This window comes from Lepisosteus platostomus, chromosome 9 (genome assembly GCF_059453375.1).
Source record: "Lepisosteus platostomus isolate fLepPlt1 chromosome 9, fLepPlt1.hap1, whole genome shotgun sequence".
Classification (NCBI taxonomy): domain Eukaryota; kingdom Metazoa; phylum Chordata; class Actinopteri; order Semionotiformes; family Lepisosteidae; genus Lepisosteus; species Lepisosteus platostomus.
In genome coordinates, this window is record NC_142619.1 from 43120293 (window position 1) to 43141863 (window position 21571).

The 21571-nt window shown below is 37.0% G+C and overlaps 1 protein-coding gene across 2 annotated transcripts in view; it reads right to left on the reverse strand.

Moving 5' to 3' along the window:
- Positions 1–7709, reverse strand: part of aass (aminoadipate-semialdehyde synthase) — a 28304-nt gene extending 20595 nt beyond the window's left edge. The window contains exons 1-8 of one of the 2 annotated variants that reach the window (XM_088645113.1): positions 7552–7709; positions 6241–6473; positions 5832–6008; positions 5156–5240; positions 3995–4062; positions 3755–3901; positions 625–703; positions 408–535 (exon numbers count right to left, since the gene is read on the reverse strand). In XM_088645113.1, coding sequence (XP_088501239.1) covers positions 408–535; positions 625–703; positions 3755–3901; positions 3995–4062; positions 5156–5240; positions 5832–6008; positions 6241–6459 — 903 coding nt within the window. In that variant the 5' untranslated portion in view covers positions 6460–6473; positions 7552–7709. Of the gene's footprint in view, positions 1–407; positions 536–624; positions 704–3754; positions 3902–3994; positions 4063–5155; positions 5241–5831; positions 6009–6240; positions 6474–7151; positions 7360–7551 lie in introns of those variants that run through there. The other variant, XM_088645114.1, reaches the window with a different exon arrangement.
- Positions 7710–21571: the final 13862 nt, after the last annotated feature.

A 21571-nucleotide genomic window follows, 5' to 3' on the forward strand; every position in this document is an offset into this window, starting at 1 on the left:
TAAAAAACAGAAAACAGCCACATCCAATCCAAGGTCATCAATAGAATTGAAAAACAGAGAATATCCATACGTGTATAACACCAGGTCATATATCAGAACACAGAGAAAGCAGCCCTTTTCTTTCTTCTGTTTCTTTTTAAATAGGTAAGCCATGAGAGGCTAACAGTTAAAACCAATTAGATTTCTTTACATTCTATGTATCTCCTGCACAAGCTAAGAACCAGCAGGAGGAAATGTCAAAAAGGTGCAAAGAAAGCTGTTAAGTACCTTCTTGAGCTGTAATATAAGCAATTTTTCAAATTACAGTATGACTTTTGTCAAACAAGCAGCCAAAAGCTAGGAAAATGCATCTTTATAATTATATATATATATTTTAATTCTGAACTACATGAAAAAATGTTACTTACATTCACATTAAAATGAGAAGTATAGAGTTCAGGGTGTTGTTCATATTCCACTGGGTCATATTCTCCATCACTTTTCCTCACAAGATGATGGTGGCGACTCAGTACAGTTCCATAAACTTTATTTAAGTCTACAATTTGAAAAATATACATTTCATTTCAGTTTTGAACATTCAGCTAAAAATCAGCTAATAGAGCAAAGCTTCACCAACAAACCTACCTCCAGATCTGGAAACATCTTGCAATTCATGGGGCTCCACAAATTCACAAGGAAGCTCATTGAATACTTCCTGGGCACCCTGCAGAAAAGACAGATTGAGGAATATCAATGTTACCTGTACATGTAAAAATCAGAATGGCATTTGCTTGATCTACAGACTGAATCAATTTAAGTTAGTTTAATTCAGACATTTAAACTGGTTATGAAATCTGATGATCATACTGTAGATCTATACCATCTCAGTCAAATTTTCAGAACTATGGGGTGCATGTGTACCTAACCAGTGCTTTTATGTACAAGTGACCTTCATAATCACGTACTGAGTGCAGTGAGTAACTTTCACAGCTACAGTCGTTATTCTATTAAAGAAGGGAAGGTCACAAATGAGAGGAGGCCATCCAGTGTATCTTTGTCATTGGTATATGAAGTACAGCCATTTAGAGCATAAACATTTCGTTTTTAGTCTATTTTAAATGTATAGGAGTTTTCAAATTATTATCTGCTTCAAAACAGTATAAATATATTTAGAAACAAGTAAAGGTGTATTGTTTTATTTTAACTACTGTAAATGCAAAACTATGGCAGCTTTAATATAAATAGTATTCCAAACCAAAACTATATAGTTTAGAATGTTCTCAAACCTTGATTATACCTGCCTGAAAAAAGTAAATTTAGCAAAACACCAGAAAGAGAATTCTACTTGTCCAAGGTTTACTACTACTCCTCTAATTTGATTTTGAAATGGAGTTCTTGCTAAGCTTACGTTTATTTGTACTTTCTTCAGAATGACTCATTTTGAAATTCAACTTTCACTATGCTTATATTTAATGATAACCTCTAAACAAAAAGGCTACCGATACGTTTCACATTAAAGTAATAGGGTGTCATACAGTATATAAAACTGTGTATTTTCTACTAAGCAATATAGAAAATGTATTTGTAGATTTTAACAATAAACAAAAGAACATAAAAAAGAACTTCGTGGTTACAAATCTATATAGACCATCTTTGTAAATCTGACCTTTATACCACTTATTACACATCTTAGCCTCTGCCTGCCAATTTAAACTTGTACCTCAAGAAAATAAAAACATTACTTAAATATAAATAAGAAATGAGCTTTATATTTTTATGTATTTTTAGTCTGTGAAAAAACAACTTTCACATTGATAAAGTTCTCGTCAGTATTCAGTTCTATTTTCATAATTGTTATTAGCTCTTCTTTTTTAAAAAAATTCAAATGTCTACTACAATTACCACAATTTCCTAAAACCAAAAATTCAGCCCAATACTCACTGTAGGAGAGCTTAATGTACTGTATCTAGGTCAGTTTAGGATGCTAAACAATTATACACCATCTCTTATCAGTCACAAAAATGTAATACCACACCACTGTTTATCTGCCTAAAAACCAATAACTTCAAACTAATAAGGTACAAAAACAGTACTGACACTGTACAAAGCCTCTTACTGACTCCTCTCATGAAATAAAGCAAAAGAAATTAAGTTTGGAAAAATGTCAGAAAGTGGAGGCTATCTATCCTACTATCGGCCTAACTCTGTCATTTCGGTTTTAGAAGATAATTGATAAGAAAATCTCAAGACATATTTTTTAAAAAAGCCAGGGTATCAGCCACAAGAACAGGTTCTGGAACAATATGACTGTGTAACTTTACAGTCTCCAGATTGACCCACTTAAATATTTTTTTTCTCTAACCATGCTAGGAATTTTTTCATCCTACTAATTTGTGGCCTCCTATGGTCCACTATGCATTTGTTATTTTTTAATGATGCCATTTTGAAGTTGTATGGTCCAGAATATGATCTACTGTATACACCTGAAAAGCTAATGAAGGCAACACATTATATTCTGCAGAAAAATCTGAGAAACATCCAAAAATAGAATTCAGGGAAGTATTACAAAACCTACCCAAGTAAAAAAAAACTTGGAATCCCTATGACAATTCTCAGATAATACAATCATACTGGAGACATAGGTTATAGAAGACCCCTCATTTAATAACTTTTTTAAAAATCTATACAGTATTTAACTGAACAAACTACTGTTTTCTGTGCTCATTATTTACCTACAGTACATGAAGTATGTTAAGAGATTTAAAAAAAGGTTTAATTAATACTTTACACATGACATGTTATAATAAGATCTCTATAACCACAATCAATTAAAATCAAAAAGAATATCATTTGCAAAATACACTAAAGTGAGTAAGAAGCTGACCTTAATTTACAATCTGAAGGACACTTTTGATTGCTATCCTTCATCCATTCATTTAGAACATCTGAAACCAATGTCTATAGAAGGGAAATTCAGAGTGACAAATAGCCAAAATTTCAAGGTGAAGGCACAAATGGCTTAAAAGCTGTGTTACCTTCCCTGATTCTTCATATAAAAGATGAAATGTTAAAGAACTAAAGAATACATCTTGTAGTCTTTGTCTGTAATATGTTGCATGTAACAAAAGTCACCACTGGATTACCTGACAGTTGTGTCTTGAAGATAAATACCATATCAAGGCACAGTTCACTAGACTGGTCAGTGTTTTAGTTTCAAATTAAAATTAATAATAATAATAATAATAATAATAATAATAATAATAATAATAACAACAACCTGTATTATCCCTAGAAAATGATACACCAAAGATGCATCTTTGACTGCATTCCAAATCTTACATTTAAATAATATATACAGTAGAAGAATTAGAGTTACTGTATTTCTGTACTGCTTGTGGTTTATTGTTAAACTATAAAAAGGTTCCCAAAAATGTTTTTGCCAAATACAAAATTACAAAAAAAATGTGTTGTAATAATTTGCTGTTTTCTAATTCCTGGTTAACATTTAGCCTAGTGCAAGGGTTTTGCAGTATGTTGATACTTCTAGTGTACAGTGGATATCAAAAGTCTACACACCCTTATTGAAATTTCAGTTTTTGTTGATGTAAAGGCTGAAATATAGACATATCACGACAGACCTTTTTTCACCTTTAATAAGATCTTGTAACATACAATATTAAAGTGAAAAACAAATGGATAATTTTAGGCAAAATAATTAAAAATAAAAAACTTTAACTCAAAACAAATTCTAACGCACATCTTCATCTGAACCTACCTTGGAGACATTCCCTGATCCGGTAAAAACAAAGGTTAGTGGTCCAAGGGACTTGGGCATAAGACCCAGAGAAATCTCATATCCAGCATCCCTCACTGCCTGTACAGCCTGGCTGCTATTCCTGTAATTATGAGCCATGCCAATATGCTAGAAGTCAAAGGAACAAAAGAAATATTAAACATATCCTGTGAAAAATTATCATTATTTTGTTTCGCCAAAATACAAGATTCACATTTATACCATAAAAGGAGTGTGATGTCCCAAAGCAAGGAAGCGCAACCCCAGTCCATGTAAAATATTAATCATTCCTGAAAAAAAGCAAGGAACACAACTGTCAATGATCCAAAGCTCTGCAGCAGCCAAATTCTACTCATCCTGTACAGAATCAAAATGGATACACTAGTTATTTCTGGAACCTCAATTTGACTGAAAAAATCTGAACCAGGTGAAAATCCTACAAGAAGTTCGTTCTCATAAATCCTTAGGGCCGGTTTTGGGGGAAAAAGAAAACAATATTATACAGTATTGCTACACAAACAAAGGCATTGTTACAATATACAGTATGTGTGTTATCATAAGGAATTAAAAGACACAAGGGGAAAGGAAATGAAGCTTTTTTGTTCTTGGCTTAGAATTTCAATTCATGCATATTTGCATTAACACACATGATAAAACAGAACTTAAAAAAGTGAAACCTTTAAAATTATTTTTTAATAAAACTCCATTTGGCTTTCCAGACAGTCTTACAGTGTTGCTAAATTAGGACTTGGAAAGGGGAGGAGGATCAAGTAGCTGCTGCAAGGGCAGTTCCTCAAGGAATAACAACACCCAAGAAATACAGTGCATGAGGATGTTTATTTAGAATTTTTAATGTAGTGAAATCTGAATTAACCTTCTTGGCTGGAGGCCAACCCCCTGGACATAGGACGAGGAAGCTAGGACCCTCATGCAGAGTGAGGTGTTAAACACAGAAGAAGGAATGTGTGAGGCAAAATGTGGGAAAAAAAGAGGGATTTGCATGAAACATAACCCATTCTTCGATTTCTTTCCTCGAAAACAGCAAAAATCTCAGTGTAGCAGAAAAATAGCTATAAAATACACATTTCATTTATAGAGAAAATTCAGAAACCAGCTGTTTGGAAATCATGATATTAATGTATAGCTCTGAACTTTGGGAAATTACATTGGGAATGATTATGACAAAGAAAAGCCTGGTTGTTGTCATTCTTCCCAGATTTCAGTTAGGAACTTCCATAATGCTAAAGGGGTGCAAAATTAAGCTTTTTACTTTTAGAATTGCTTAGACCAGGCTAGTAATTATTTCCATCATTAACCGTCATTTCACCAAATTAATTTTTCAGCAAGGTAGATTATTAGCAATACCTAAGGAGGAAAACATACCTGCCACTCCAGCCCACTGCCCAAAGGCCACAATTCGAAGTCCATTCTGATCAACCATTTTCTCATAATCAATAAGACAAATTTCCTACAAAGTAACAGCAATAACAAGACATTCACACACATAAATATCACATTTGAATTCTGTATTTTTGTCATAGAGTAATGAAGAAATTCAACAGCACCAAAAGTATCATGTTTATTGTTGGAGATAGGACAATTCTAAAACAGGCAAATGTTTTTGTTTTTTTTAATGGTGGCAGTATGTAATATTATTCCACAATATGCCACGATGTTAATATAATCCCTGGTCAACATTTGAATGAAACATTACACCTAATAAAAATAATAAAACAATGTTTGTGAAGCTCAAAAGCTTAAAAGCTAATTTTCTGCATTTGCAAACTTAACCAAAATGATTATTATACTTCTTTATAAAAATTGTGAAATCCAAGATTGAAGCACTGAAGTTGACTGTATTACTTCACTGCAATGGTGAGAAATGGTAGTTAAACACAACATAGGAGAAACGTTACATTCTATATTTAAAAACAGAAAAATACCATACTGGATACCCCAGACAAAGGCATGGGAATTTAAATTCGTATTAAACCATCCACCCTAAATAGTGACTTACATGTGATGAATAACTGAAAATGAAACCAAAACAAAACCATACCTTTTTCAGAATGTCATCCAAAAGCCCCATGTTAGGCTCCTGTGCTTTGATTGTGTGGGAGAAGAAGGCATAGGTCTTTCTGGGAATGAGCTTTTCCTCAGGTGGCCTCTTTACTCCAATTATCAGTGAGGCTTCTGAAATATCTTCTTGAATAACTGCACCAGCTTTAAAATAGTACTGAAACACATTATGAAAAACATAAAGCGTTTATTCTACACAATGACCTATACAATCAGTCATGTTTAATCTAACTAACCTCATCCCTTTTTTTTACAATTCTGAGTAAAAAAAAGTCTTCCATTTTAGTCAAAAGACAATGTAAATGTGTTGGAATCCATAATAAATGACTTAATGGGCATTTCTAAAAAGAAATTCTGTTGTGGAGAAAACAGACCAGATGAACAATTACCTTCTCATGAATAGCTCTTCTATTTGATGGCTGCACCAGGACCTTGTACCCTGCGTTTGTGATCTCCTTGACGTGTTTAGGAGCCAGAGGTGCCCGTCTTTCCCACACATTGATGTCTTCTCTCCTGATGGCCAGCACACTTTTATGGTGATGGTACCTTGCATGACCACACAGGCAAAGTCCTGTTCCTCTACTTCTGTGTCTTGCAAGTCGAAGCATGGCTAGCCTCGTGTCTGGCAAGAAACATTATAAAATCAAATAATCCTACCAACAGACTATAGATGACTGAAACATGTACAGTACAGTGTTCACAGTAGGTCAACTTCAATAAAATCACCTACTGTATGTTCACTCTCTTATAAACAACAAAGGAGAACACTGCAAAGCAGGCAACTGAACAACTGGATATTTTTTGGCAGAATGAGAAAAATTCTCTACATAAGTAACCCCCTCTGTTATCTAGAAAATTATCTGATGTATTGCAAAATTGTAAATGAAATCTCTATACTAAACATTTGGCAAATACAGGTTTAACTAAATATTTTCAATTATTGTCAAATATGCAATTGTAAGAAAAGGTAATTCAATGCTAATTGTTATCCTGAATTTAGATTAAGAAAGTTAAAGTATGTTTTTCTTACTAAAAAAACGTTATAAAAATGCATTCGTGAGAATATTTGCAAATAACATTAACCTAATAAAATATTTTATAATTTTCCGATACTTAACTTTTTGAAAAAGCCAAATGTAACCCTCCATATACATATTTCAGATAACAAAACTTCAGGAAGACAAAATTGGAATCAAAATTAAATTACAGATCCCATTAGATAACACTACAGTTCGGTAAAAAAAAACACCGGGTAAGAGCAGCGACAGTTAATATCACGATTTGTTAGAGTACTTTTTACCTTCACAAATAAGAACCTAAGGACTGTAACTCACTAATAAATTAATACAGACGAATCTCTGATAGGATATTAACGTAGCTGATGTATCTATCGCGTCTTTATGAAATTAGGAACCATAAAGTACAATTTAAATGTTAATAGAATAAACACATGACAATTCCTCCACGAGCTAGGAAAACATTAAGTACTTTGCGTATTAATTCCTCCATGATTAACGCAAAGTTGGGCAATTGCAATCTACCCAACTTCACCAAGGCGTTTTACTTAAGGATGAACTTGATTTTTAACACATGCTGCAGAACAATCTGCAACGTCAACCACCTTTATAACCAGAAATAGATTCGAAAATTGTGCTTAAAGAAAATAATACAGAGAACATTCGACTCTACTTTTCACCTACCTTTTTATAATGACTAGCGTCCAAATTTACTGCTTTAGATAAAACCGGCAGTGTTGATACTTTCAACCAAAAAAGAAAGGTTAAGTTGCAAGAACACACAAAAAGTATTAAGGATTAGAAGTAACGTGACACCTCACTCACACGCCAATAGAATTTCAGAGTGATGGAACGGCCTTCGATATTAACCAATAGAGCTTCAGGTCAGAGTGAGCACCCTTGACGCAGGTTTATGACTGCCAAGGAAGCAATACCCAAGAATTTCTTCTGTTTCCAGATTTTTCAGAAGGTTACGCTAGGTAAATTTTAGGCTGATTTATAACTTCTCACTCATTGAATTTGTTCTTGTTCCACAGTCCTTTGCTAGACAACTAGGGTGTATAAAAGAAAGTGATAGGCTTAATACTCGTAATAATAGATAACATATTCCCGCACTCAAAGCCAAGGAATTGCATTAGATTGCAAGCTGCTGAAGAACAGATTTTTCCACGCTAAAAAAGAAAAATATGAACGTGGAAACGCTGTATTTTCCTACTTTATTTTTAGAGAATTAAGCTCTTCTTGTTCCTTATATGAATGCATTTATCCATTCATACTGATCATACTGTTGATCTGGGACGGAGCTGCATACTAAACTATTCAGTGGAGTTTATAACAGAATTTTGTGAGTAAAACGAAATGCTAATCTCACAAAATTTCCTTTCACATGTGTGCTATACATATATCGTGCACTAGGATTTATGTTCAGTTATCTTTCTTACACCTCCCACCTCACCAAGTACACCCTTGCAGCAAACTCTAACTCACACCTCATAATAATGAAGGGGATCTGGGCAGCTTATCCACATGGATAGGTTATCATTCACTTAGCTAAGCAAGTCATGCCAAATACTTTATACATCTACATATTTTGTTTATTACATTCATTTTGATGGAACTAAACTACCTTTTGTGGTAGTGTTGCTGGATCTTCCCACGTTAGTATAGGAAGTTAACCTTACTTCATCAAGACATGTTACTATAACATGGTGAGTACCCAACTATGCCACCTAGAAATTAGAAGGATGCTTGGACCCTTTTTCTCCTGCAACAGGTTCTTTTTATCTTCCAGGACAATCTAGCAATTACAGTTCTACCATTCTACCCAAACAGAACCTATAACACAAAAGTACCTCCAAGAGACACATTCTAGAACAGCACAAGAATCCCATGGACCCCAGTTACCAAAACCCCAGTGTCCCAAATGAAAATTTCAGTAGAATCATTCTTCAAAACCATTTCCGTTCGGTGACCAGGTATGCCTACTTCCACCATACCAAAAGAAAGGATGAAACTCCTTATAGCATTATGGTGGTTCTTTGACATACTCTCATAAGCCTAGTCATCCCACCTCCCCCAGAACTGTTGTTTTCTCCAAGTCCAGCTTTGGGTGGGGACCAAGAAAACAATAAAGCCTTCCTCACTAATAATAATAATAATAATTGCTTACACTTATATAGCGCTTTTCTGGACACTCCACTCAAAGCGCTTTACAGGTAATGGGGACTCCCCTCCACCACCACCAATGTGTAGCATCCACCTGGATGATGCGACGGCAGCCATAGTGCGCCAGAACGCTCACCACACATCAGCTATCAGTGGGGAGGAGAGCAGAGTAATGTAGCCAATTCATAGAGGGGGAGTATTAGGAAGCCATGATTGGTAAGGGCCAATTGGAATTTTGGAATTGGAATACTCTTTTCGAGAAGCGCCCTGGGATTTTTAATGACCACAGAGAGTCAGGACCTAAGTGTGACCTCGGTTTTACGTCTCATCCGAAGGACGGCGCCTGTTTACAGTATAGTGTCCCCATCACTATACTGGGGCATTAGGACCCACATGGACCACAGGGTGAGCGCCCCCTGCTGGCCCCACTAACACCTCTTCCAGCAGCAACCTTAGTTTTTCCCAGGAGGTCTCCCATCCAGGTACTGACCAGGCTCACACCTGCTTAGCTTCAGTGGGTTGCCAGTTGTGAGTTGCAGGGTGATATGGCTGCTGGCACTCTCTTTATAGTCCCTGGTGTCTGATTCCTCTTCAAGCAACTGGTGAGTCTTCCAGTTTCTTTTGTCTCTGTGTATTGTATGTGTGTAGAGTATGCAGAAGTGTGCCTTTGATGTCTTTGATGGGCAGAGCTAACTGCTTGGGGTTAATTGCTCAACTGGCTGTATGCAGATGGACAGCTGTATTTATACCCTGTTTTAAAGACCCCCAACTCAGTCTGAGGACAAGTTAGATATGTAACTCACTAACCCATATCCAACTAACACTGTATCTCAATTCCACATCACCTCTCAGCTGTGTGGTAATTAACGAATGCCTGTGCAGGAGGATTTTTGGTCAATGGAAACAAGGAGAGAAAAATGTAACAAGGACTTAACTATGAAAATCAAAAACCTTCCTAAACAACTCTGCATGAAGATACAAAGAAAAACCTTGAGTATCTCTTTGTGCATACTGTACTGAATCATTAAAAAGTGAACAGCAACCAGACACTTTGTAGAACCAAGTGAAACTATTTAGAGATGCCACAGTAAGTCTAACAGCAACTTTAAAAGAGTTACAGAGTTCAGTGATTGAGAAAGGAGCCTTGGTTGCTCATGGGTCAAAAATATCCCAGTCATTCCATAAAGGGGGCTTGTGGAACTGAAAAAGAAATCTCATATCCAAAATTTGGTCTGCACAAATGTGGCAAAAGGTTTTGTGGTCCAGCAGGATAAAACAGAAACATTTTGGTCTGAATGCAAAGTTCTACATCTCATACAAACCAACAGTGCATTTACTCAGTCAACACCATTCCTACTGTCAAGCATGGTGGTGGTAGGATTATGTTTTGTATCTGCTTTTCATTGGATACTGGGAAGCTTGTCAAGACTGACAAGAACATAGGTGGTGCAAAATGCTGGTAAATCTTAAATGAAAACCTGCTTCAGGCTGAAAACTAGGACTGAAAATCACATGACATTGAAATACAAGGCCAATAATTTAATTGGACCAGAAAATTCTGACTTGAATCCTGTTGAGAATCTGAGGAAAGAGTTGAAAATTGCTGTCTATAAGCAATCTGCAAGCAACGTGATAGAGCTTGAGGACATTTTCAAAGAAGAATAGCCAAGAATTACAACATGTCAATGTGCAAAGCTGGCAGAAACCTTCCCAAGAATACCTGTAAATGCAAAAGGTGTCTCCAATATTGAGCTCACAGATCTGAACACTTTTATAATCAACATATTTTAGTTTTCTTTTTTATATTTCTCTTTTTCTCTATTTTTTCCTGACACTTGCTATAACTTATTTAAACTATTTTAAAGTTATTTAAACCCTTAGATATACTGTACAGTATATTTATTATTACATAATTTCATAGGAAGTGCAAATACATTTGCAAGGCACTGCATCTGATGAGTTCTATTGATTACAAACCCATGAAGGGACCAATTATTTTTGAAATTCCAAAACAAAACCCATGTACAGTATATTACGTGTCTCTTTTAATTTGAATAAAACATATTTGTTTCAGCTGTATGTTGAGGTGGAATTAGCAGTCATAAGTATAGTCACCAGCATGAATGGTGTTTAATCAGAAGACACATAAGAGAGATCCTGATAAACCTTTAAAAATGGCAATAGAACAAAAAAAAAATCAAGTGTATCTTTGTATTTAGCTAATTGTTTTGAATTTCATATTATTTTGAGAGAATCATTCAAGCTTTGTTTCAACAAGGTTAATCTCAGATTTACACACAGTAGGTGATATAGGAAGAAGACAAAATCCCATAACTGTAACTTATGTCTGTGTCCAGAAGCTATATTTACAGTCCCTATATTTGAAATACTAATCATTAATGCATTCTATGTGTTTTTACATTATTGCTGGAAGCATGCACCACTATGTAGTGTTACAGTTTGCTGGTTATTGTTCTATAATTTAATTTGTACTTGTTACGACCCCAAGTGTCTAGGGGAAAAGGGGTGTAACATTTAGGATAATCCTTTTGGAAGCAGGTGGGTTTTGGTGAGGGACTAGGAAGCGTGATAAGGGTAAGGAACTAGAGTGGTGCCAAAGAAAAGAAAATAAACAAAATGGAGCTGGCTAGGACAGTGAGGGAAAGCTCAAAAGAAAACCCGAAACACATGGTCTTCGGCATCTTCAACACCCTAGCTAACCTGCACTGACTACCCAAAACCATACAAGACAAACGGCACTCACCCGTACTAAACTAGTGTACTAATACAAAATCAACTAAGTGTGTAAAGTGTACCCAACAACCTAAACTAACCTTATATACAAACGTTCACACAAAAACACAAGTGAACCAGGAATACAAATAAGGGAAAACAAGAGTAATCAACAGGAGCAGGGTACAAAAGAACACAAAAGTTGAGCATGTAACACTGGGGCAAGGTAATGACAAAACAAGGATGAACACACAAACAAACGAAACTAACGTAAAACCAACAAAACAACAAAGCCGAAGCTATACGAAAATACACACACATGCAAAACGAAGCCGAAGCCGAAGCCGAAGCCGAAGCCGAAGCCGAAGCCGAAGCCGAAGCCGAAGCCGAAGCCGAAGCCGAAGCCGAAGCCGAAGCCGAAGCAATAACCAAAACCAAACGGGACCGAAGTCAAACAAAAGGCCTTTTCTTCCTGAAAGCCTCCATGTTATATAGTGAATAAAATGAGTTCTGATTGGCTGAGGCTGATTGATGATGACATCATATTGAAACAGTGGTATGATGGTTGCCCAATGGGGAAGAGAGAACAATCAAGGGTCAGCAGTGTGGACATAACAGAAAAAACACACACTGGGACGTAACAGTACTGTACCAAGAAAATTCATGTTGAAATTAGGAAAAAGTTCCTGAACTATAATACTAAACAATAAACTGGTCTCTTTTATATAATTAAAAAATGAATGAGCTTATCTAGCTTTGATTGTTTTTCTCTGTTCAAGTTACTACATTCATGTGAGATGAGATCATTTGCATTTGAAAACACTTCATTATGTACAAAAACAAAATGCATTTATTTTAGACTTTGTCAATTAAGGAGGATTTTCACATAACATAATGTTGCCACCACCATGCTTGATAATGGACATTTTAAACAAAGTAAAGCACTGTGCTGGGTTTATGTCAGCAATGTCAGTTTATGTTGGGTTTACGTTAACACTTTCTATTTAGTCCAAAAAGCTTTTGTTTTGTCTTTTCAATATATGTTAGGTGCTTTGTTGCAAACCCCATGAAGGATAAAAAAATGTTTTTTTTTTCAATACCACTCAAGAGTCCTTTATGGGATATTTCTGATCCATGAACATTTTCTCCTGTCACAGCCACAGGATCCTTATGTTGGCCTCATGGTAGCAACCCTAACCAGTTTTCACCAGGCCCAACTGATTATTAAAGAGAAAAAGACTGATCCAGGCATTGTTTGGGTGATAGCCATTAATGAATGGCTTCATCATGCTCAAAGAGATGTTAAGGGTCTTTGACATTTTTAGGCCCTTCCTGCTGGTTGCCACCTTCATACAACTTATATGCAGTATCTGAATTGGTTAGGAAGCTTCTCAGGTCTTCATTCACCACCTGGTTGAGGAGCCTTACTGAGAGAGGTGCTATTTATTGTGATATAATGTGAATGTCTGTTGTTAGACACAAAGGTCACTCTGATAGTTTTAAAGTAACTTTATGTACTGTACCTAAATTGATTTAGGTTTTGTCACAGCAAAGGGTTTGGATATTTGTGTCACCGTGACTTTTACAGTTGTTTTTCTTATATATTTCTTTTTTTTGTTTCGTGCTTTGAATGTGTGGAGTAGGTTTTGTATTTAACAAATTTAAGTCGCTACTTCAAAGTACTATCTCATGACCTCCAGATACAAAGCAGCAGAGTATAGGAACTGAGAAATGGTCTGAAAACGTTTGCAAAGCATTGTACAATGTTCAATTAAACCTACTTACATTTTTCCCTTATGCTAACTGTGACAGGCTTACCTTTAAGTGGCCTGTAAGGTCTGAACAAACGGATGTCATGATGGACAGCATAGTATTTGTGAAAGGAGAGACTAGCCAAATCTTTGTACACATAGCAAGACTTACTCTAAACCAATCCCAAATCAACTACTGCTGCAAGGCCTCTTATATACCAAACTAATCTATACAGCGAGCACAGCGGCACCATGGTTAGCGTTGCTGCCTCACAGCACTCAGGCCTTGGGCTGAATTCTGGACCCAGTGTGCTATCTGCATGGTTTGTATGTTCTCCTTATGTTTGTATGGGTTTCCTCTGAGAGCTCTAGTTTCCTAATAGGCTTCTGGAAAAAGTACCCCTAGCTGCGAGTGTGAGTGTATGTTTTTGTCTATGTGTCTGTCCTGCGATGTAGTGACATCCCCTTCCAGGCGTACCCTGCCTTGCACCCATTGCCCACTGAGATAGGCTCCAGCTCCTCCCAACACTGAAATGGATGAAGTGTTTAGAAAATGGATGAATAGACTAATCTACATTAAGCCAATGTAAAAATGTGGATCTCAGCCCTTCACCAGTTACTGTATCTAATTAAAGCACCACGTGTGACCCTATGTACAAACAATAGAGACCCTAAGGACCTCTCGTGGCAGGTCAGCTGAAACTACTATTTCTATTACTGCCACCCTGCCTCATTCCTCACCCCCCTTTATTCTTACACATGGAGAGGGTAACAACACGCCTCGCTAATGGCAGGTCAAATGTGACTAGTCCCCATGCTTCCCTCAGGGTTAAACGTCTTCCTGCATGGATCTTCCTGTTTAAGGCTGAAGACTACAAATTTCAGTTTTCACCCTGGCAACACTGGCAACAGGAGTCCCCCAGGATGGGGACTGTAGGTACTGTATATCCCCCTCAGCATCCATACCACTGCTTCCTCCATGGATAGAGACTACAGGGAGAATATCAGTGCTGTTGTCCCCATGACACTCTTTACCCGAGTCACCAGAGCCTGTGTGGAGAGCAACTTTATTGTCACCTCAGGGACACTACCACCTCCATCATTGAGAGACTGTAGAGAGAGCAGTGTCATCGGAACCTTGGAGACACTCTCTCCTCTTTCCATTGAACACTATAGCGAGAGGAGTGGTGGCAGGTAGCATCTCCCACACCTCTGTTTTTTTCATGTCAAAGGTCATTAAGTCACCCCATTCTACCAGAAGACCCATTGGTTCTCTATGGTTCCATTATTCTTGTCCGCCACTAGATCAACTTGTTTTCTATTTCCTTTTCTAGTTGCACTACTTCCCTCTCTCCTTTCCTTTCCCCTGACTATGTTGAAACATGGCTTTGGTAATGAGAACCCTCTCCAACCGATTTTGCTTAGCAAGTGTCAGATCTAGATGGGCTTAGAGAATGGTCAAATGACCAATGGTCCTAGTCCCTTCCTTCCATTCCTGTCAAGCAGCTCTTTTTTTCCTTCAAAAACATTTTGAGGTAAACCCAACTATGGGTTTGTTCAGGAAAAGACACGAGGAGACAATATAGACACACAAGCACCTTAATGTTTTTTACAAGAACTCTTCTACAGGATTCACACACACATTAGGGGATAAACGGAACACATACAAAGTTTTAGGGTGGTAACTCTTTAACATACACTACACGCTTAACTTATGGGACACTAAGCTTCAGAGAACACTTTAGCTAACAGGTCTATTTACATAAGCAGGGTCAGTTGCTGGTCATCCTATGGACTCCCCCTGCCTACAACTCCCAGGCTGCTTTGCAGTACCCTCAGCGACTGGGTGCGCTTCCTCCTCACACTGGGCAAGGGCACTACATTCCTTTAATTTTTTCCTCAGTTTCTTTCAAAACTGATCCCATAGAAGCCTTCAAATGTGGCATGCCTTCCTCTACACAGGCAGCTCATGAGGTCTTAGCAAACAGAAATCCCAATGGACAGCAAAGTAATGGGGTTAGGACACTTTATTTAACCAAATCTTCTTTATACACAAAATACTGTAAGTCTTAGTTTAGACCAACCCAACACCAGCTACCACCATGAGTGCCTTTATATACCAAACTTATCTAATTTAACCTCTTTAAGCTTTCAGTCTTCACCTATTACCTACACTAATTAATCAGTCAATGCACCACAAGTGCACCTACTGTATGTGCAAAAACAATAGAAGTCTTTATGACCTCTAGTGGTAGGTCAGCTGAAATTACACCAAGATTATTTAACAGTAAATAATTTCAATATGGAATAACATATGGATAGTCTTATCAAATTACTTTGGGCCATGGCTCATGTTAAGCATTTATTCATGCATGTTTGAATAATTATGTATTGCATAATTTCAGAGAACACTTGCAATTTCCCTCACGGGATCAATAAAGTATCTATCTATCTATTGGTATTCCTTTATTTAGAAACTCTGTATTTGCTAGTATTAAATTTAATAAAACTGTGATGCAAATCTTTCTCAAACACCAGGCTGATGCTATGCAGTATGACGTAGACAGGGGCAGGGAATTTCATGCAGGTAATAAAAACAAACTCTTAATACCAAATGAGAAATACGGAGCTGGAAGTGGCTACTTTTTTTCTGAAGCTTTGCCCTGCCCAAGATGGCAGCAGATAACAGTCTGGATGACAGGACACCAGTAATCACTGGAGCAGTATCAGCTGCACATCCTGCTCTAGACAGTATAAATGGACCATAGAGCAGAGAGGATGGTGTTGACAAGAAGCTGAGTCTAAGGAGGAATTCTGTCAGATGTCCCAGCCTTCAGCCAGCACAGCCTGAATCTGTTCCTTGTCTGAAGGTTTGTATTCTTTTTCTCCAATTCTGGCTAAAAGGGCAATATGTTGCTATTATTTTTCCCCAGCACCAGCTGGAGTGCCACACTGTGGCCATTGTTTTCCTCTCCAGCTTAGACTGAGAGGTAGGGTCATGTCCAAGTACTCTTCCTGTAGTGCTATGTGAAGAGCTCTATTTTCCCCAAGTGTGGGCTGTTTTTTTGCTTACTTTTGCCATCATACAAGACTTGTTTAAATAAAAGATTATTATTCCCTTAAAATCTTGTGTGTGGGGGTTGTAGGGTGCTTCTGTGCTTGGCGCTTGCCTAGAACCTGTGCCATTCATATGGCAAAACAATATATACTCAGAAATGTACAATTCTAATAGTGATGTTATTTAAAAAAAATCATGATTTCAGTGCAGTTCATGGGTTTGCAATTACAAGCCATAAAGGGAAACCATACAAGTCTCTGTTCCAAATTAGGTGGTGTAAGAGGACCCGGGGAAGGGTCATCTCTAACAGGTATTTCCGAAATGAAACACTGAAAATGCTAGAGATTGACCTTAGCAAGATGGCGAACAACGAGACACAGCTGAGACGCATCAGGAACCGGAATATAAGTGGCCCAGAGGCAGTGAACGGCGCGGAAGCCGGTAAGGTGAATGCGTTTCGGAGGAAAAGAGTGGAAAGAGGTGGATGTTAAGCATCGGGCTAACGAACGACTGCAAGGAGAAAGGTTTATGATTTTGGATTACGGACACTGGTTTAGGATACATCGCGGATTGTCTTTATTACGAACTTTTGGAACTCGGAACGAATCTGGACTAAGGGAACGGATTACGGACTGTATTCGGAAGACAGGTGTTGGAAGAAACGCCACGGATCGGAGGACAGTAAAGTGTGGTGTAAGTACGACCTTCGTTTACATAAACTATCCCCCGGAGACACCACAGTGGGTATAACAATCAATTATTGGCAAACCAAAACAGAATTAATAAAATTGTTAATGGTAAATATCTTAATTTTTTTCTAGCTTGTAACTTTTTTTTACTCAATGTAGTCTAAATTTATCATATTAATTAACTAAATGTTAAGAGTGCATTGTTTATGCACATGAGTTTATATTACAGTATATCTACTCATGTAGTATGAAAGCATCATTTATTTTATTTTCTCTGCAAATGAGGTCTTCTCTTAAAACAGTTCAGTTATTGCAAATGTTGATCTTGATTGACTATTGTATCTGTACAATATGTTTCAAATAACCTACCAGTAAAAACTCAGACATTATTTGCAACATCAATATAATTATTCAAGTATCTACCTACTGCCAATTACTGAATATGCCATTGAATTTATATTAAATTAAATGTATTAAACACTTTTTAAGGTTGAATTCCACCGTATTGTATTGTGTGTGTATATATTGTGAGGATTCACAAAAATAGCAGCAACGGTTATTTGTAAAACATGAATCATGATAAGCAGGAATACAATAACGGAATTGTTTGTTTTTCTACAGAATTAAATGCATGGTTTCTTTCATTGAACTTGTAATCTTGCATCTTCAACTCCTTGCCAGCCTCCAATTCTCCTTACAGTACACATACAGTTCTCTAAATCCCAAAAGTGACTCCATGTGTACTCATCTACAGTATGTTGACATTTGACTTCCCAGTGCTCTGCAGTATCTGTTTTGTACAGTACCTCTTCAAGAGCATCGATTAGATTCTTCAAGCAATAGCTACAGTATGAGATGTTTGGATGAATGTGTTATGAGCACTGGACCTGTCTTTTTATTTTATAATTGAGTATAATCATATTTGTGCTTAAAGTGTTGCAATTTGAGTGTAATTCGGCAGGAATGAACAAAATGCTAAAATGATCCATTAATCATAGGAAGAGCAATTAATTAAAATCCCAGTATCTGTAAAAGCCATATTCTTGTTGAATTAGTCATAGATGACATATGTATATTGCTTTAGTTTTGCTCTCTACACTTCTCTCCAAGGTCATTTTCTGCCCATATCCCCATAATATTAATATTGGCAATCTAATGACACATTCAAGAGTACTTGTTTTTTTATGCTCTGCATCTGTTGTTACATTTCTGGTACTTTTTTCTGTGTACATCTTTATTTCTTAATTTGAAGTGCACCATTCATCATTTTCTACTTAAGTACTTCAAGGTTTTTCCTTGACCATTATGATATTAATTAATTATTACACATTTTTTCTTCTTACCTATCAGCATAATTGAAGTGTTTTGTCCATATCCTTGAACCTGTCCTTTAGTAAATGCTTAATCAGAATAAAACATTCCAACTTGAAGTTGGCAGAAACAAGCTCTGATATACCTGTAAGAAGGTGTATTTTAATATAATATGTTAGCTCTTTCAAACTAGGCTTTCAATGTTTTTGCTTAGCGTTATGCTACTTTTGTGGTCATTATTTAATAAATACTTTAAAAAAGAAAAGCTAGCCTTTGAGAATACTAGCATAGTAATGGATTGAATCTTTTTCATGACTGAAGAGAATTGTGTGCATGTCACATGTCCATATTTACATGTACTTATGCAGAACACATGCATAAAATAAGTAAGGTACTAAATTATTCAATTTCATAGGACCTAGTGAATGCCTAATAAAATTCCAATCTCTTACAGTGTAGTTATTTGGAAAATCAGCTTTTGATCATATAATTGGGTTAATTAATGAATAAGCCAAGCAATTAAAGAACCATTTTCACTGCAATTTAAAATTGAGATTAATTAAAAAGTCTGTTATTGGAATAAATGGGACATATACTTTACCAGTTACTGATATACAGTATAATGAGAAACGTTTGGATTATGAAAGGCACATTTTAAAGTATGAAATGACCTCTTTATTCAGGTCTTTACCAAATCAATCTTCAATAAATGAACAATATGCCTCAGACTGAGGAAAGGTAAAGTTCTATACTATATGGCAGTGGTTCTCAAACTTTTTGGACCAAGTACCACCCCTAATCCAACCAAAGCATCCAAGTACCACCTACAAGTCATCATCTCATAGGAACCCCAGAAATTTTTAATGACCAACATGAGCGCGCGTGCACACACACTCACACATACATATAATAAATATTATAATAATACACTTTATTTGATATAGCGCCTTTAAAGGTGGCTTCTCAAAGTGTTTTACAGAAAAAAAAACATTAACAACAACTAATAAAAAAGCACCATTTCAGTGAGAGGGGTGAGCCTGTTTAGTTGAGCAAAGCAGATGTGAATTAATTTTTCGAGCCTTGATACAATTCACAACAGAGTCTAACAGATATTAAATCGTCAGGCATTTTCTTGACGGCAAAGGTCTCGCGGTGGATGTTATAATGCGTACATTAATTTCTGGAGCAACCTCTCTAATTCGTGCAACTACACCGCTGTGTCGGCTTGTCATTGCTCTAGCACCGTCTGTACAAACTCAGACGCATTTTATGCAGTCGAAGCCATTCTCTTCGATAAATTCGTTCAGAAGCTGAAATATGTGCTCTCCTGTAGTTCCTGTTGGTAGCGGTTTACAGAACAGAAAGTCTTCATGGGACATGCCCTCAAACTCGTATCTAACGTAAACGAGCAAATTGGCCAAATCGACTACAGACTCATCTAATTGCAGTGAAAAACATCTGCTCATCTTAACGCGCTCTATCAGTGTACTTTTGATATAATCCTTCATTTCAATAATTCTATGAATGACTGTGTCTTTCAGGGGGAGGGGGGCAGCAGGTCGAGCTGTTTAGCAGCTTTTTCTCTACACATAATACGTGTCAGCTCTTTTGCCAACGGTAAATAAGGTTCTTCAAAAATAGTGTAGCTTACCTGCTTTAGCAATACGCAAGCTTGCATTTTTCCGCGTTTCTGTTTTTATTTCCGTATTTATTTAACGTTTTTATTTAATGCGCATGGGAGCGAAACACAGAGACGCTCGGTGTATTTTTCTCAAATTAGAACAGTTCTTAAATATTTTTCTGTTATCACTCTTTCGTGTGCTCACAAGATGACCTGCGTTCGTAGCACGTATTTCTATGCATTCCTGTGTTTACAACGTTGGCATTGTTCCAAAATCACGCACATTCTCCTTTCTCCCTATTTGCTGGAGATACAGTAGCTTTTCTTAAATACAATTGGTCACTTGCATCCGTAGCACGCATTCCTATAAAGTAGTATAGAATTACAGAGTATCTCTTGTGGCCACTGAAGTATTAGCGCGCACTGTATCGTAGTACGTAGGCTGCGTATTCGACACGTATTAAAATACAAAATATGAAAACCCGTCCAGATTTTTCAGCGCACACGACACAGTTCCAGGGTCATTTGGCGTACCACTTGGCGGCACTCCACGTACCACTGCCGGTACGCGTACCACAGTTTGAGAACCTCTGCTATGGTATTAACACAGAAGAGGAAGAAGTATTAAACATGCTAGAAGAACTTGAGATAAATTTCTAGGGTCTGAGATTCTACCAATTAAGGAAACATGAGTTGCTATTCATTGGCCATTAGCAATACTCTTCAAACAGTAACTAAAGACAGGAGTACAAATTTGACTAGAAAATCACCAATGGAGCACCCATCCATAATAGAATGACAAAGCTAAGCGCAGTAATTGTAACTACTGAGAGCTACTCTATTAAATGTAAGGGTAATGATAATTAGAGCTAGACTAGTTCATCTGAGTCTGGAGAATGGTTTGCTTAACTAACGTTTTATTATATATACAAATAACAACATTGATATGATGCAGTGCAGATCTGGAGAATGTTGCATCTTTAAACAGGCAGAGGAATCCAGTCACTGAAAGGGGGATGCACTGCACAGTCATGCAGAACAAAAAGGTTGCTGATAACATCGTCCAGTCATTGGCATCGTCCAGTCATTGGTGCTGATGAGGTAATAACCCGTTATGGGGGGGAAGGTGGCACTTCCAGCTGTCCCAATCACGTTTTCATGGCACTACTTACCCTGGAGACAGGGGACTGTAAGCTTGCCAGCCACAGATCATATGATATGGTATATTTACAGTTTATTTGTATTTTCATAGTGCATCTGTAAGAGAGCAGTAGGTTTGACTAGTAGGTTCACTGGCCCCAGCAGGCCATGGGAAATGACCTGCCATCCTCAGCTGCCTGGTTGGTCGATTGGTGGAAGACAATTGGTCAGGTGA